The 14,510-nt window shown below is 43.1% G+C and overlaps 1 protein-coding gene across 2 annotated transcripts in view; it reads right to left on the minus strand.

Moving 5' to 3' along the window:
• Positions 1-14,510, minus strand: part of nprl2 (NPR2 like, GATOR1 complex subunit) — a 42,647-nt gene that overhangs the window by 17,335 nt on the left and 10,802 nt on the right. For both annotated transcript variants that reach the window (XM_043708499.2, XM_087994522.1), the window contains exons 5-6: positions 8,677-8,813; positions 3,345-3,442 (exon numbers count right to left, since the gene is read on the minus strand). In XM_043708499.2, coding sequence (XP_043564434.1) covers positions 3,345-3,442; positions 8,677-8,813 — 235 coding nt within the window. The remainder of the gene's footprint in view (positions 1-3,344; positions 3,443-8,676; positions 8,814-14,510) is intronic.

Consider the following 14,510-nt stretch of genomic DNA (forward strand, 5'->3'; position numbering starts at 1 on the left):
AAAGTAGCCTTTAGTCCAGTCTTTTTACTACTAAATTCAAATCCCATCAAAAGTGGGAGATTTGAACTGTGATCCCCACAGCATTAATTGGAATTCTGCATTTGCAGTCTTGCTAACATTACAATCATGATCTGCTTCGACCACCTTTTCAAAAAGTACTTTACAGATTACAACAACCTGCTGCACAAAAAACCTCTTCAGGTTATCTGTAGTTCAATAAATAAGCAAAGGCAAATGGCAAACATAGATACTGAACAATGTGATTACATGGAAATCTCAGCAAGCGAAGCATTTCAAAAGTAGAGATTTGTTTTTCAGCAGAATCCTCATTAAACACATGGATCCCACCTCCAACAATGTAAACTGTTCAATTAAGCTGCAATTAAAATCTTGTGTTTATTGCTGAGGTTGCCAAGGTGCCCTGAATGGGCTAAATACACTCATCATCTTTGATAACAGAAATATAGTGCTAAAAACATATCTCAGGGAGGAAACTATTACATGCTTTAGAACAACTGAACACTGTTATATTGAATTTGAGAATATTGCGACAGGCAATGTAGAAAGATCCTTATTCTGTATCTAACCCACACTATACTGGTCCAGTTCCAATAAAAGATAATTGACTTGAAACATTAACTCTCAGATGCTTCATGACCTGCTGAGGATTTCCAGATTTTTTTTGTTCTATACCTGCCACAGGAATGTTTCATGGGGCAGTAGAGAGAGAGTTTTACAATGTTTGTAACCTGTACTTGCTTCAGGAGAATTGATGGGATAGTGAAGATGGTGCTGTATATAGAACCTAATTTATACCTATAGTTGTCCTGGGAGTGTTCAATGGTATTTTACACTGTATCTGACACAAGTTGCATCGGCCCTGGACTGTATACCAGGAACATGAGGACAGGGCTTTACTCCATGTCTAACCGATGCTGTATCAACCCTGCAGTTAGGCTGGTAGTGTTTGATGGGGACAAGGCAAAAGGAGCTTTACACTAGATCTGACCCAAGCTTTATCTGTGAGTGTTTAATGGAACAGTTTTGAAAGATAGAGCTTTACCTTGTATCCAACTCATCTGACCCTAAACTGAGAATGTTTAGTTAAGTGTACGAAATGTTCTTTATCATGCAGATTCCAGGAGATACTTGAACTGACAGTGTATCTTAAAAATAGAAAAGTACTAAATTTACAACCTCTTAACAAGTCTCACTTTGATCAGCACATTGAAAACAAGACATAAAAACATGAAGAGAAAGGCCAGGTACACTGAAAAGCTGCTACCAATACGTATTAAATGTGGTGACTTTCCCTTTAAAGCTCTGTTGGCCTAATTACAGCAATCCAACAGGTAAAGTGGAACAAACTAGCTCAGTCACAGAAGCCTGCAGTGTTTCTTGAACAACAGATGTTTAATGGAAGGAACACGAAAACAAAACCAAGTTCCCTAAATATAGAACACAGTTTGAAAGCTCAAAATACATAACACAAAAGCCTCATCCCATTTTCCAATGCTATTCAATACAGAAACACAGATCTGACAAATAATCCACAAAATTACTTGTGAGGCGTGAACACAAGTCATGTGACACCTGCCCCTTCACCTCCTTTCTGCTCATCTCCCAAAGGGCCTAAACAGTCTTTCCAGGTGAAGCAGCATTTCATCTGTACCTCCTCAAATCTTATGTATTGTATTCGCTGCACCCTACTCTACATTGGAGAAACCAAATGCAGACTGGATGACCGCTTTGCAGAATACCTCCGGTCTGTGCGCAAGCATGACCCTGACCTTTCATAGCTGGTCATTTTAACACAGCATCCTGCTCACATGCCCACTTGTCTGTCTTCGGTATGCTGCAGTGCTGATTAGATTAGATTAGATTACATTACATTACAATGTGGAAACAGGCCCTTCGGCCCAACAAGTCCACACCGACCCGCCGAAGCGTAACCCACCCATACCCTTACATTTACCCCTTACCTAACACTACGGGCAATTTAGCATGGCCAATTCACCTGACCTGCACACCTTTGGACTGTGGGAGGAAACCGGAGCACCCGGAGGAAACCCACGCAGACACGGGGAGAATGTGCAAACTCCACACAGTCGCCTGAGTCGGGAATTGAACCCGGGTCTCTGGCGCTGTGAGGCAGCAGTGCTAACCACTGTGCCACCGTGCCGCCCCAGTGTCTATTGAACCACAGTGCAAACTGGAGGAACAATATTTCATCTTTAGACTAGGTACTTTACAGCCTTCTGAACGTAATATTGAGTTCAACACCTTCAAATTGCGAACTCCAATTCACATTTCTTCCTTTTTCAGCTTTACTTGTTACATTCTCTGTCACCACGTCCGCTCTCCCCTCCCTTCACCCCAGTGGGACTGCCTGTTCTTTCAAATCTGACAGTTAGGCATACCACTGTTCTGCCATTCTCACATTCCAATCACTTAACCTGAACTATCAACATCTTTTCTCCACCAGCACCCTATACCACCCAACCATTCCCCCCTCCCACAAATGCTGCCCCCTGTACACTTCACTTCAGTTCTGATGAAGAGTTACCTAGACTCGAAATGTTAGCTTGCTTACTGGCCATGGATGCTGTATGACCCATGGTGATTGTGGCATTTGTCGCTTTCAATTCATTTATAAGAAACCTGGATCAGCACTGTAATCAGCAAAGCTACAGACTAGAGTTGATAAGTGGGATTAAAATGCACAACTAGTTTATTCAGCCAGTGAAAACATGATGGGTTGAATGACTTTTTCTATAGTTTTTTTATGGTTTGCTGTCAGATCTTCAAATTCAACTTAACTGACTCTATCCAGTTCTTTCCTGTGAACCGTGAAGTCTTTTTACATAAATATTCTCAAAACTGATGTCTTGGACTTTCTCAACTTCTAATAATGTACAGAGTTTTAGCCAAACAATCCTGATTTGGAAATTACACAACCAATGAGATATCTGTACTTTCCCTGAACTGTTTTATATTCCTTTCTATGAGAGAGACAGTACTTACATCTCTTCACAATATCCTAAAAAACTTATGGATTTTCTAAATTAAAATTATGTTTCAATTATTCTGACCCAAAAATATGCTATTGAACTTTGATACAACCTGTCATAATCGGCCACAATAAAACAATTCCATTAACATTCCAGTGGTCCTGTTCTTTAGCACGTACGCAATTAGGTTACAGTTCCAGAAGGACTATTTTACCTTGTTATTTTTTAAAACTTTCAGAATAGTAACTGGTCCCGTATGCTACTATTTTAAAATCCAAACTCTAAAAGTTATATTTTTTGAGATACCTTTCATCACACTGCTGTGCTACTCACAGTAAATTCTGCACTGCAATTCGCACCAAGTTCAACTCCACATCTGCCTCAGCAGAGATCTTCTGGATGTGACGGAATCCATCAATGTATGGTAAAATCTGAAGGATACATAATTAACCAACACTGAACAGAAAAACACTAATACAACTGCTCAATTACAGTCATCGCTGGACAATTGATGTCCACTTGGCCATTAGTGGTGAAGCAGGCTTGACAGGCAGTTCCTACTTCTTTTTATAATATTCCTGCATTACTTTAGGTATGCAGTGGCTCCTCTGACAACTTTTCACAGGATACATAACCACATTTCTGGACAGAGGCACTGAAACTTAGTGATTCCACCATGATGGCTTGGCACTTGATTCATTCAAAAACAGGGTGACATGCTCATGTAATAATAAAAAATGGCAAATTATGAAATTGTGTCTTCAAATCATTTGGTATTTATAGATTTGGAAGGCTTCAGTTTATTTGTCCAGAAAGATCCCATGATCTCCCAAATTGAAGCAACATTATTTCTTGTATAAATTATGGAATTATTCACCCACTATCTTGGACTCCTGTGTTAAGTACTCTGTTTGTTTTCATCTATTGACTTGTATTTATATAGTGCCTTAATGAACCGTCTCAAGAGCACCATGAATCAAAGCATAACACCAAGTCACATAAGGAGATATTAACTCAAATGACCAAAATGGAATGTCTTAAAGGAGGAAAGAGAGGTGGAGGGGTATAGGAATAGTATTCCATAGCTTGGATACTTGGTATCCGAAGGCTCAGTTACCAATTGTGGAATAATTATAGGGATGACCAGAATTTGAGGAGTGCAGATGTCTCAGAGGGTCTGGAGGGGGTCAAAGAGATAGAGAAGGGTGAGGAATAGGCAGTTGGAAATCAAGGAGAATTTTCAAGTCAAGATGTTGTTTGATGAGGAGTCAATGTAAGTCAGCAAGTGCAGGGATTACAGGGAGCAGAATTTGCAGAGTTAAAAGACGGGCAGCTCACCTTTGGATTAACTCAAGTTTATAAAAGGCAGAAAGACCAGTCTGGAACACATTAGGAAAGTCAAGTCAAGTGGTTAGCACTGCTGCTTCACAGCACCAGGGACCCGGGTTCAATTCCAGTCTCGGGCAACTGTCTGGGTGGAGTTTGCACATTCTCCCGTGTCTGCGTGGGGTTTCGTCTGGGTGCTCTGGTTTCCTTCCACAATCTAAAGATGTGCAGATATGTGAATTGCCTATGCTAAATTGTCCATAGTGTTCAGGGATGTGTAGTCAGGAGTAAATATAGGGTAGGGAGAATGCGTCTGGGTGGGTTACTCTTTAGAGGGTCAGTCTGGACACATCGGGCCAAAGGGCCTGTTTCCCCACGGCAGGGATTCTATTCTTCCTTTATCCAGATAATTAATATACAACATGAATCCATAATTTAGCAACAACGAAGGAGCGGAGATGGGAGATGGTGAGGTAAGAGTTGGTTGTGATCAGCACCCTTGAAGACCCTGTGTCATTGAATGAATCGCCAACACGCAAGGAATAAAAAAAGATAAATCTTTGGAACACACCAGAGGAAATAGTGTGAAAACAGGAAGAAGAGTTATTGTAAGCAATTCTCTAGATAGTTAGATAATTAGATAAATAAGAATGAGGCCACGAGTGGTGTACAACAGAGGAGAATGGTACTGGAGGAGGAACGTATGTTGAACTGTGTCAAAAGCTGCAGCCAGATACCAAAGCATGCTGAGGGGTGGTCAACTTTTATTGTAGTTGCATAGATGACATTTTTGTAACTTTGATAAGAGCTTGTGTGGCACTATGCAGATAATAACTATTGGTTTACCTTCTGTACTTTAATTCATACCCAGATTTGCCTCTTGTATAAGATTGCTTCACAGAACCCAAATTTCCCCAGTTTCTCTCATAATCCAGACATTTAGGATTAGTCTCAAGCATATCCAAGTACCTTCAACAGATGGATGCTTCACCTCTCCCACTAACTGCTACTCAAGGTATGGGAGTTTGACCATACCAGTGTATATTTCAATTACAACTTCTACTAACATTCTGAACGTCCAGGAAAAGGAGCAGTCCTTGGCCCTAGAACATAGAACAATACAGCACAGAACAGACCCTTCGGCCCACGATGTTGTGCCGAACATTTGTCCTAGTTTAAGCACCCATCCATGTACCTATCCAATTGCCACTTAAAGTTCTCCAATGATTCTGACTCTGCCACTCCCACAGGCAGCGCATTCCATGCCCCCACCACTCTCTGGGTAAAGAACCTACCCCTGACATCTCCCCTATATCTTCCACCCTTCACCTTAAATTTATGTCCCCTTGTAACACTCTGTTGTACCCAGGGAAAAAGTTTCTGATTGTCTACTCTATCTATTCCCCTGATCATCTTATACACCTCTATCAAGTCACCCCTCATCCTTCTCCGTTCCAATGAGAAAAGGCCTAGCACGCTCAACCTATCCTCGTACAACCTATTCTCCATTCCAGGCAACATCCTGGTAAATCTTCTCTGCACCCTCTCCAAAGCTTCCACATCTTTCCTAAAGTGAGGCGACCAGAACTGCACACAGTACTCCAAATGTGGCCTAACCAAAGTCCTGTACAGCTGTAACATCACTTCACGACTCTTGAATTCAATCCCTCTGCTAATGAACGCTAATACACCATAGGCCTTCGAACAAGCTCTATCCACCCGAGTGGCAACTTTCAAAGATCTATGAACATAGACCCAAAGATCCCTCTGCTCCTCCACCTTACTAAGAACCCTACCGTTAACCCTGTATTCCGCATTCTTATTTGTCCTTCCAAAATGGACAACCTCACACTTGGCAGGGTTGAACTCCATCTGCCACTCCTCAGCCCAGCTCTGCATCATATCTAAGTCCCTTTGCAGCCGACAACAGCCCTCCTCACTATCCACAACTCCACCAATTTTCGTATCATCTGCAAATTTACTGACCCACCCTTCGACTCCCTCTTCCAAGTCATTAATAAAAATTACAAACAGCAGAGGACCCAGAACTGATCCCTGCAGAACTCCACTTGTAACTGGGCTCCAGGCTGAATATTTACCATCTACCACCACTCTCTGACTTCGACCGGTTAGCCAGTTTTCTATCTAACTGGCCAAATTTCCCTCTATCCCATGCCTCCTTGTTTCCGCATAAGCCTACCATGGGGAACCTTATCAAATGCCTTACTAAAATCCATGTATACTACATCCACTACTCTATCCTCATCCACATGCTTGGTCACCTCCTCAAAGAATTCAATAAGACTTGTAAGGCAAGACCTACCCTTCACAAATCCATGCCGGCTGTCCCTAATCAAGCAGTGTATTTCCAGATACTCATAAATCCTATCCCTCAGTACCCTTTCCATTACTTTGCCTACCACCGAAGTAAGATTAACTGGCCTGTAATTCCCGGGGTTATCCCTATTCCCTTTTTTGAACGGGGGCACAACATTCGCCACTCTCTAGTCCCCTGGTACCACCCCTGTTGACAGTGAAGACGAAAAGATCATTGCCAACGGCTCTGCAATTTCCTCTCTTGCTTCCCACATAATCCTAGGATATATCCCGTCAGGCCCAGGGGACTTGTCAATCCTCAAGTTATTCAAAATGTCCAACACATCTTCCTTCCTAACAAGTATCTCCTCTAGCTTACCAGTCCATTTCACACTCTCCTCTTCAACAATACAGTCCCTCTCGTTTGTAAATACTGAAGAAAAGTACTCATTCAAGACCTCACTTATCTCTTCCGACTCAATACACAGTCTCCCACTACTGTCCTTGATCGGACCTACCCTCGTTCTCGTCATTCTCATGTTTCTCACATACGCATAAAATGCCTTGGGGTTATCCTTGATCCTACCCGCCAAAGATTTTTCATGCCCTCTCTTAGCTCTCCTAATCCCTTTCTTCAGTTTCCTTCTGGCAATCCCGTATCTCTCCAATGCTCTGTCTGAACCTTGTTTCCTCAACCTTATGTAAGCCCCCTTCTTCCTCTTTACAAGACATTCAACCTCCCTCGTCAACCAAGGTTCCCTCACACGACCATCTCTTTCCTGCCTGACAGGTACAAACATATCAAGGACACGTCGTATCTGTTCCTTGAAAAAGTTCCACATTTCCACGACATCCTTCCCTGACAGCCTATGCTCCCAACTTATGCTCCTCAGATCCTGTCTTACAGCATCGTATTTACCCTTCCCCCAATTGTAAAACCTACCCTGTTGCACGCACCATCTCTCTCCATAACCAAGGTGAAAGTCACAGAATTGTGGCCACCATCACCAAAATGTTTACCCACTAACAAGCCCATCACTTGTCCCGGTTCGTTACCAAGTACCAAATCCAATATGGCCTCCCCTCTGGTCGGGCAATCTACATACTGAGTTAGAAAAGCTTCCTGTACACACTGCACAAACACCGCCCCATCCAATCTACTTGATCTAAAGAGCTTCCAATCAATGTTTGGGAAGTTGAAATCACCCATGACTACGACCCTGTGGCTTCTGCACCTTTCCAAAATCTGTTTCCCAAACTGTTTCTCCACATCTCTGCTGCTATTGGGGGGCCTATAGTAAACACCCAACAAGGTGACTGCTCCTTTCCTATTTCTGACTTCAGCCCATACTACCTCCAAAGGCAGATCCCCCTCGAACTGCCTTTCTGCAGCCGTTATACCATTCCTAATTAGCAACGCTACCCCCCTCCTTTTTTTACCACCCTCCCCAATCTTACTGAAACATCTGTAACCAGGAACCTCCAAGAATCATTCCTGTCCCTCTTCTATCCACGTTTCCGTGATGGCCACAACATCGTAGTCCCAGGTACCGATCCACGCCTTAAGTTCACCCACCTTATTTCTGATACTCCTTGCATTGAAGTATACACACTTGAGCCCATCTCTGTGTCCGCAAGTACTCCCTGTCAGTACTACCGTCTCCACAGCCTCCCTACATTCTTGGACATCCTGACAAACAGCTAGCTTACTTGCTGGACTACAAGTCCAGATCCCATCCCCCTGCCAAATTAGTTTAAACCACTCCGAAGAGTGCTAGCCCTTCTGGCTCAGGTGCAACCCGTCCTGCTTGTACAGGTCCCACCTTCCCCAGAATGCAGTCCAATTGTCCAAATACCTGAAGCCCTCCCTCCTACACCATCCTTGCAGCCACGTGTTCAACTGCACTCTCTCCCTATTCCTTGAGATTCTTTCAGAAAGCATACACTTCTGGCAGAATCAAGTTTTAACATATTTACAGATTTCACATACAACTTCCTATTCTACTTGTGACTTTCCACTCACCTGTTGTGTCGTCAGATCCCAGTGGATTTTAATAAAGTCTTCTTTACACTCAGTGAATACTGGAACATCATACTCCTGCACCACAGGCTGGTCCCTCCGTTGGGTGATCACTTTCAGGTGAATGGTGTTGGATTCATCTACAGGAGTGACAAACCAAACTTACTTAGAACACAGCACTGGGTACTATCTACAAAATGGGGTTACTTCTTTCCAACAATCAGCTTTGCCATTCCAGCCCCATGGTAGCCTCAGCATTTAATCAGTTTCTAACTAGAACTGAGTGAAACAAGGTTAAAAATCCACAATGCGGTTCTCTCTTAATAGGCCTCTGAAGTAGCCTAGCAAATCAGTCAGTGGCATTAAACCAAACCACAACACAGAATAATGAAGATGGCAGTGGTTCAAGGGGGTAGCCAATTACAATTTTTTAAATAAAAATAAGCAAATAAAACAGGCCTTAATACTGACACCAGATTCTAGGAATGAAGGGAAAAGGAAAGTTGCTTAAGAGTTAATGATCACAGTCAAGTTTCAAATTTTTAATTCACTACGATTGATACTTGGGCATGGATTTGAACTCAAAGGCATTTTACCTGCAGTATTGGAAGCTCCGTTAGTGGGTTACCAAATATTGTGTTGCTTATAACTGCAGGATTTCTTTACTTTTTTTTGCAGTTAGTTTCTTTCTTTCTTACTTGACTGATAGATTATAGGGCTTGTTGCATAGGGTAAACAAGCTCAAAGCCAAGGATAGGCATTTGGTCTGCACCGACTGTATTAGCAGATAATTGCAGAGGAAGAGAGGAGGTCAGGTGGGAAGTGAAGCTCTGGTGTATTGCTGATGATGGGCTTTATTCGTTTGCTTGTTGGCTTTGGAAGAAATATATCTGTTTTTCTGCCACACGGCTGTAAAGACATTTTTTAAAATGTATTCATTCATAGACCATGGGCATTGCTGGTTGGGCTAGTACTTATTGTCTGTCCCTAATTGCCCTCAAGACGACAGTGGTGAGTCATCATCTTCTACTGCCTGAGACCACGGGTGTAGACATGTCCACAACGCTGTTGACGAGAGTGTTTCAGGGATTTGATACAGTGACAGTGTAATGATGATGCTGCTCCTTTATCAAGGTTATGTTGTCCTTTGTTTTTTTTCCTCAAAGGGGTCATAAAGGCAGGGGTTCCAATATGTCTGGAAATATCTACTTGAAAAAGCTTTTAAGTTTTTTTTAAACACTTGTACCATGAAAGGGGAGTGGCCAGTTATCCTAGTTCAGGGTTTGGTTTGGTTTTAGCAAGACGTTTTGTTTACAGCTGCTGATAAGGTTTTTGGCTGGGGACCCAAAGAAGGAGTTCCACGCTGGTCCTCTCTCTCTCTCTGACATTTCTCCTGTAAGACCTTGTAGTTGATTTTACCTTTTTTGCCAATGGGTGCTTCCAGTATGTTGCAAGTATTTGCAACAGCATCATTAAGTTGCGATAGAGTCAACTGGGTTTTCAGATAGGTTAAGTTATTGTTTATGTTTCATTCAGTAGTCTGTAAACAAGTTCTGCTTTGTTTAAAACTGAGTGATTGGGCCAGCTGCATCACTCCTGGGATATCCACTTGACCTGCTTAAAACAACTAGAGAAGTTAGGGTCTGGGCAACCTTCTTGAAATGTTTTAAGGGGGTCTGGCCTGGTCCATAACAACAATAAAGGAAGAAAAATATATTTCTTAGTCAGGATGGTGTGTGCCTTGGAGGGGAACTTAAGAGGTTTTTCTTTATTCACTCATGAAATGTGGGTATTGCTGGCTGGCCAGCATTTATTGCCCATTTCTAGTTGCCCTTGAGTGGAGGGTAGTGAACTGCCTTGTTGAATTGCTGAAGTTCATGTGCTGTAGATAGACCACAATGCCCTTAAGAAGGGAATTCCAGGACCCTGACCCAGCAACAGTGAAGGAACGGTGGTATATTTTAAAGTCAAAATGGGGAGTAGCTTGGAAGTGTACTTGGAGGTGGTGGTGCTCCCATGTATCTGCTGCCCTTGTCCTTCTTGATGTAAGTGACCGTGGAAGGTGCTTCCCAAGGATCTTTGATTAATTTCTACAGTGCATCTTGTAGATAGCACACATTGCTTTTACTGGGCATTGGTGGCGGAGGAGGAGGAATCTTGTGGATGTGGTGCCAATCAAGAAGCCTGCCTCATCCTGGATAGTGTCAAGCTTCTTGAATATTGTTGAAGCTGCATCCATCCAAGCAAGTGAGGAGTGTTACATTACACTCTTGATTTGTGACTTGTAGATGATAGATAGGCTTTGGGGAATCAGGAGGTTAGCTACTTGCTGCGGTATTCCTGGCCTCTGGCCTGCTTTTGTAGCCATTTTATTTATATGGTGAGTCTAGTTGAATTTCTGGTGAAAAGCAACCCCAAGGATGTTGATAGTGGGGTTTCATGATGGGAACACCACTGAATGTCAAGGGATGGTGGTTAGATTGTCTCTTACTGGAGATGGTCATTGCCTGGCACTTGTGTGGCAGAAATGTTACTTGCTACTTGTCAGCCCAAACCTGGTTACTGTCCAGATCTTGTTCCATTTGAATAGTAACTGCTTCAGGGCATGAGGAGTTGCAAATGGTGAAATGCAATCACCAACAAACATCCCCACTTCTGATCTTTTGATAGCGGGATGGTCATTGATGAAGCAGTTGAAGATTGTTAGGCCTAGGAAACTACCCTGAGGAATGCCTGCAGAAAATGGCCTGGAGCTGAGATGACTGATCTCCAACAATCACAGCCCTATCTTCCTATGTGCCAGGTATGACTCCAACCAATGGAAGTTTGCTCTCAATTCCCATTGATTCTAGTTTTGCTGGTGCTCCTTAATGCCACACGGAGTCAGATGTGGCCTTGATGTCAAGGGCTCTCAACTCACCTCTGAAATTCAGTGTTTTGGTTCAATATTTGAACGAAAGCTGTAATGATGTCATGAGCTGAGTGGCTGCAGCAGAACCTAAACTGGATGTCATAGAGATGCACAGCACGGAAACAGACCCTTCGTTCCAACTCGTCTATGCCAACCAGATATCTCAACCCAATCTACTTCCATCTGCCATCACCTGGCCCATATCCCTCCAAACCCCCCCTATTCATATACCCATCCAGATGCATTTTAAATGCCGCAATTGTACCAGCCTCCACCACTTCCTCTGGCACCTTATTCCATACACATACCACCCTCTGTATGAAAAAGTTGCCCCTTAGGTCTCTTTTATATCTTGCCCCTCTCACCCTAGACTTATGCCCTCTAGTTTTTTTTAGATTACTTACAGTGTGGAAACAGGCCCTTCGGCCCAACAAGTCCACACCGCCCCGCCGAAGCGCAACCCACCCATACCCCTACATTTACCCCTTACCTAACACTACGGACAATTTAGCATGGCCAATTCACCTGACCTGCACATCTTTGGACTGTGGGAGGAAACCGGAGCACCCGGAGGAAACCCACGCAGACACGGGGAGAACGTGCAAACTCCACACAGTCAGTCGCCTGAGGCGGGAACTGAACCCGGGTCTCTGGCGCTGCGAGGCAGCAGTGCTAACCACTGTGCCACCGTGCCGCCCACTAGTTCTGGACTCCCCCACCCCAGGGAAAAGACTTTGTCTATTTATACTGCGAGCAGGTTACTGCTGAGCAGGTGCTGCTTGATATTTCTGTTGGTGACACCTTCCCTCACTTTACTAATGATCAAGAGTAGACTGATGGGGCAGTATTTGGTTGGGTTGGATTTGTCTTGTTTTGCGTATGCAGGAAAACCAGGGCAATTATCCACATTATTGGTGAGATGCCAGTATTGTACTGGTATTATAACAGCTTGATAAGGCGGTTTCTGTTTCTTGGTAGCTTCATCATGTCAATACCTCATTCTTAAGGTGCTGATCCTGGCATTATCTCCTACACTCTCCATTGAACCAGGGTGGATCTTAAATGGTAATGGCTGAGTGGGGAATGTATTGGGCCATGAGGTTGCAGATTATGCTGGAGTACAGTTCTGCTGCTGCTGGTCTACAGTGCCTCATGGATGCCCAAGTCCGAGTTACTAGATCTGTTCGAAATATGCCCAATTTAGCATGGTGGTAAGGCCCCAAATCACGAAGCGGGGTATTCTCAATATTAAGGCAGGACTTTGTCTTCACAAGTTGATGGTGCTACTATGTATCTGCTGTCCTTGCACAGTTACATGGTAGCGGTCATAGCTTTCCAAGGAGCCTTTTTCATGAGGTACTGCAATACATCTTACAGTTGGCATGGATTGCTGCCACTGATGTGTCAATGGATGGAGAGAGGATGTTGAAGGAGAGGATAGGATACCAGTCAAGTGGGATGCTTTGACCTAGACGGTCCTGAGTTTCTGGAGTGACGCTGGAGCTGCATATGGATGCACTTTTCTTACCTATCAGATACCCTGATAATGGAAAACCCAGCTGACATGAGATAAAATTACAATAATTGATTAAATAAAGGGAGGCAATCTCATTTAACTAACATCTATATTATCAATCCACTTCCCACACAAGCAGACAAGTTGCCTGCTCTTCGTCCTGCATTTTGAAATCTTAGTCTGTTACCACCTAATCTCACCCATTTTTGAGAGTGAAATTTCAGCTGGTTTGTCCCATCTATTAAAATGAAGCCAAACAGAATACAATTGTATTAAAATTGACAGGTTAAATACATAACACAGGCCAGGACCCTCATAGTCCAACATGCTCCAAGAGCACTAAATAAATAAGATGTCAAGGTACCTAGCCAACTTGCCAAGGGGTTAAACAAGTTCCCAGATAAGAAAGGTGAAGAGAAATCTAAGTGACTAACTAGCATTAAAAATGCTTTGCAACCAACAGCTCAATAAATATAATGAATATTAGCGAGTAGTTTTAACATTCTAATCACAATATCCCCACTGGAGAAATATACGACAGGCACAGCACAAAATGAACAGTTGAACTGTACGAAACGTGGGCCACTCCCACACTATTCATAAATCAATAGCAGATGTGTGACTACCAATTAACAGTACAAAGCAGCAGCAAAGCAAATCAAAAGTCAGAACCCTTCCAAAATTTCCATGAAAGGTCCAGGGTACTCGAGAAATGCAAATGTAATCTCTGTTCGAGGAGGGTGGAAGACAAAAAGCAGCCAAAAATACTGGCTCTATTTTGGCCATTTGGACTATCATCTTTCATTGGGAAAATAGTAAATTTTATTCTTAAAGAAATGGTGCAAATTCATTTGCAAAGGCATTCAAAATTGAGCCACATGAAGTGTTACTATGCAAGAACAGAGTTGATGGTTTTCAAGATGATCTATCAGCATCGGTCCAGTATCGTAGTTACATTTGTTGATGATCTTATAGAGGTTTACAAAATTGAGGGGCATGGATAGGGTAAATAGGCAAAGTCTTTTCCCTGGGGTTGGGGAGTCCAGAACTATAGGGCATAGGTTTAGGATGAGAGGGGAAATATATAAAAAGAGACCTAAGGGGCAACTTTTTCACACAGAGGGTGGTACGGGTATAGAATGAGTTGCCAAAGTGTTGGAGGCTGGTACAATTACAACATTTAAGAGGCATTTGGATGGGTATATGAATAGGAAGGGTTTGGAGGGATTTGGGTCGGGTGCTGGCAGGTGGGACTAGATTGGGTTGGAATATCTGGTCGGAACGGACGGGATGGACCGAAGGGTATGTTTCCATGTAGTACATCTCTATGACTCTATGAAGATGGGACAGGAAAGCAAGCTGTCAGGATACAAGAAGTCTGCAAAGGGATACACATAATCTTAGTGAGTG

This window comes from Chiloscyllium plagiosum, unplaced genomic scaffold (assembly GCF_037043375.1).
Source record: "Chiloscyllium plagiosum isolate Xiang-an unplaced genomic scaffold, Cpla_swu_hap1 HiC_scaffold_14, whole genome shotgun sequence".
In the NCBI taxonomy this organism is placed as follows: domain Eukaryota; kingdom Metazoa; phylum Chordata; class Chondrichthyes; order Orectolobiformes; family Hemiscylliidae; genus Chiloscyllium; species Chiloscyllium plagiosum.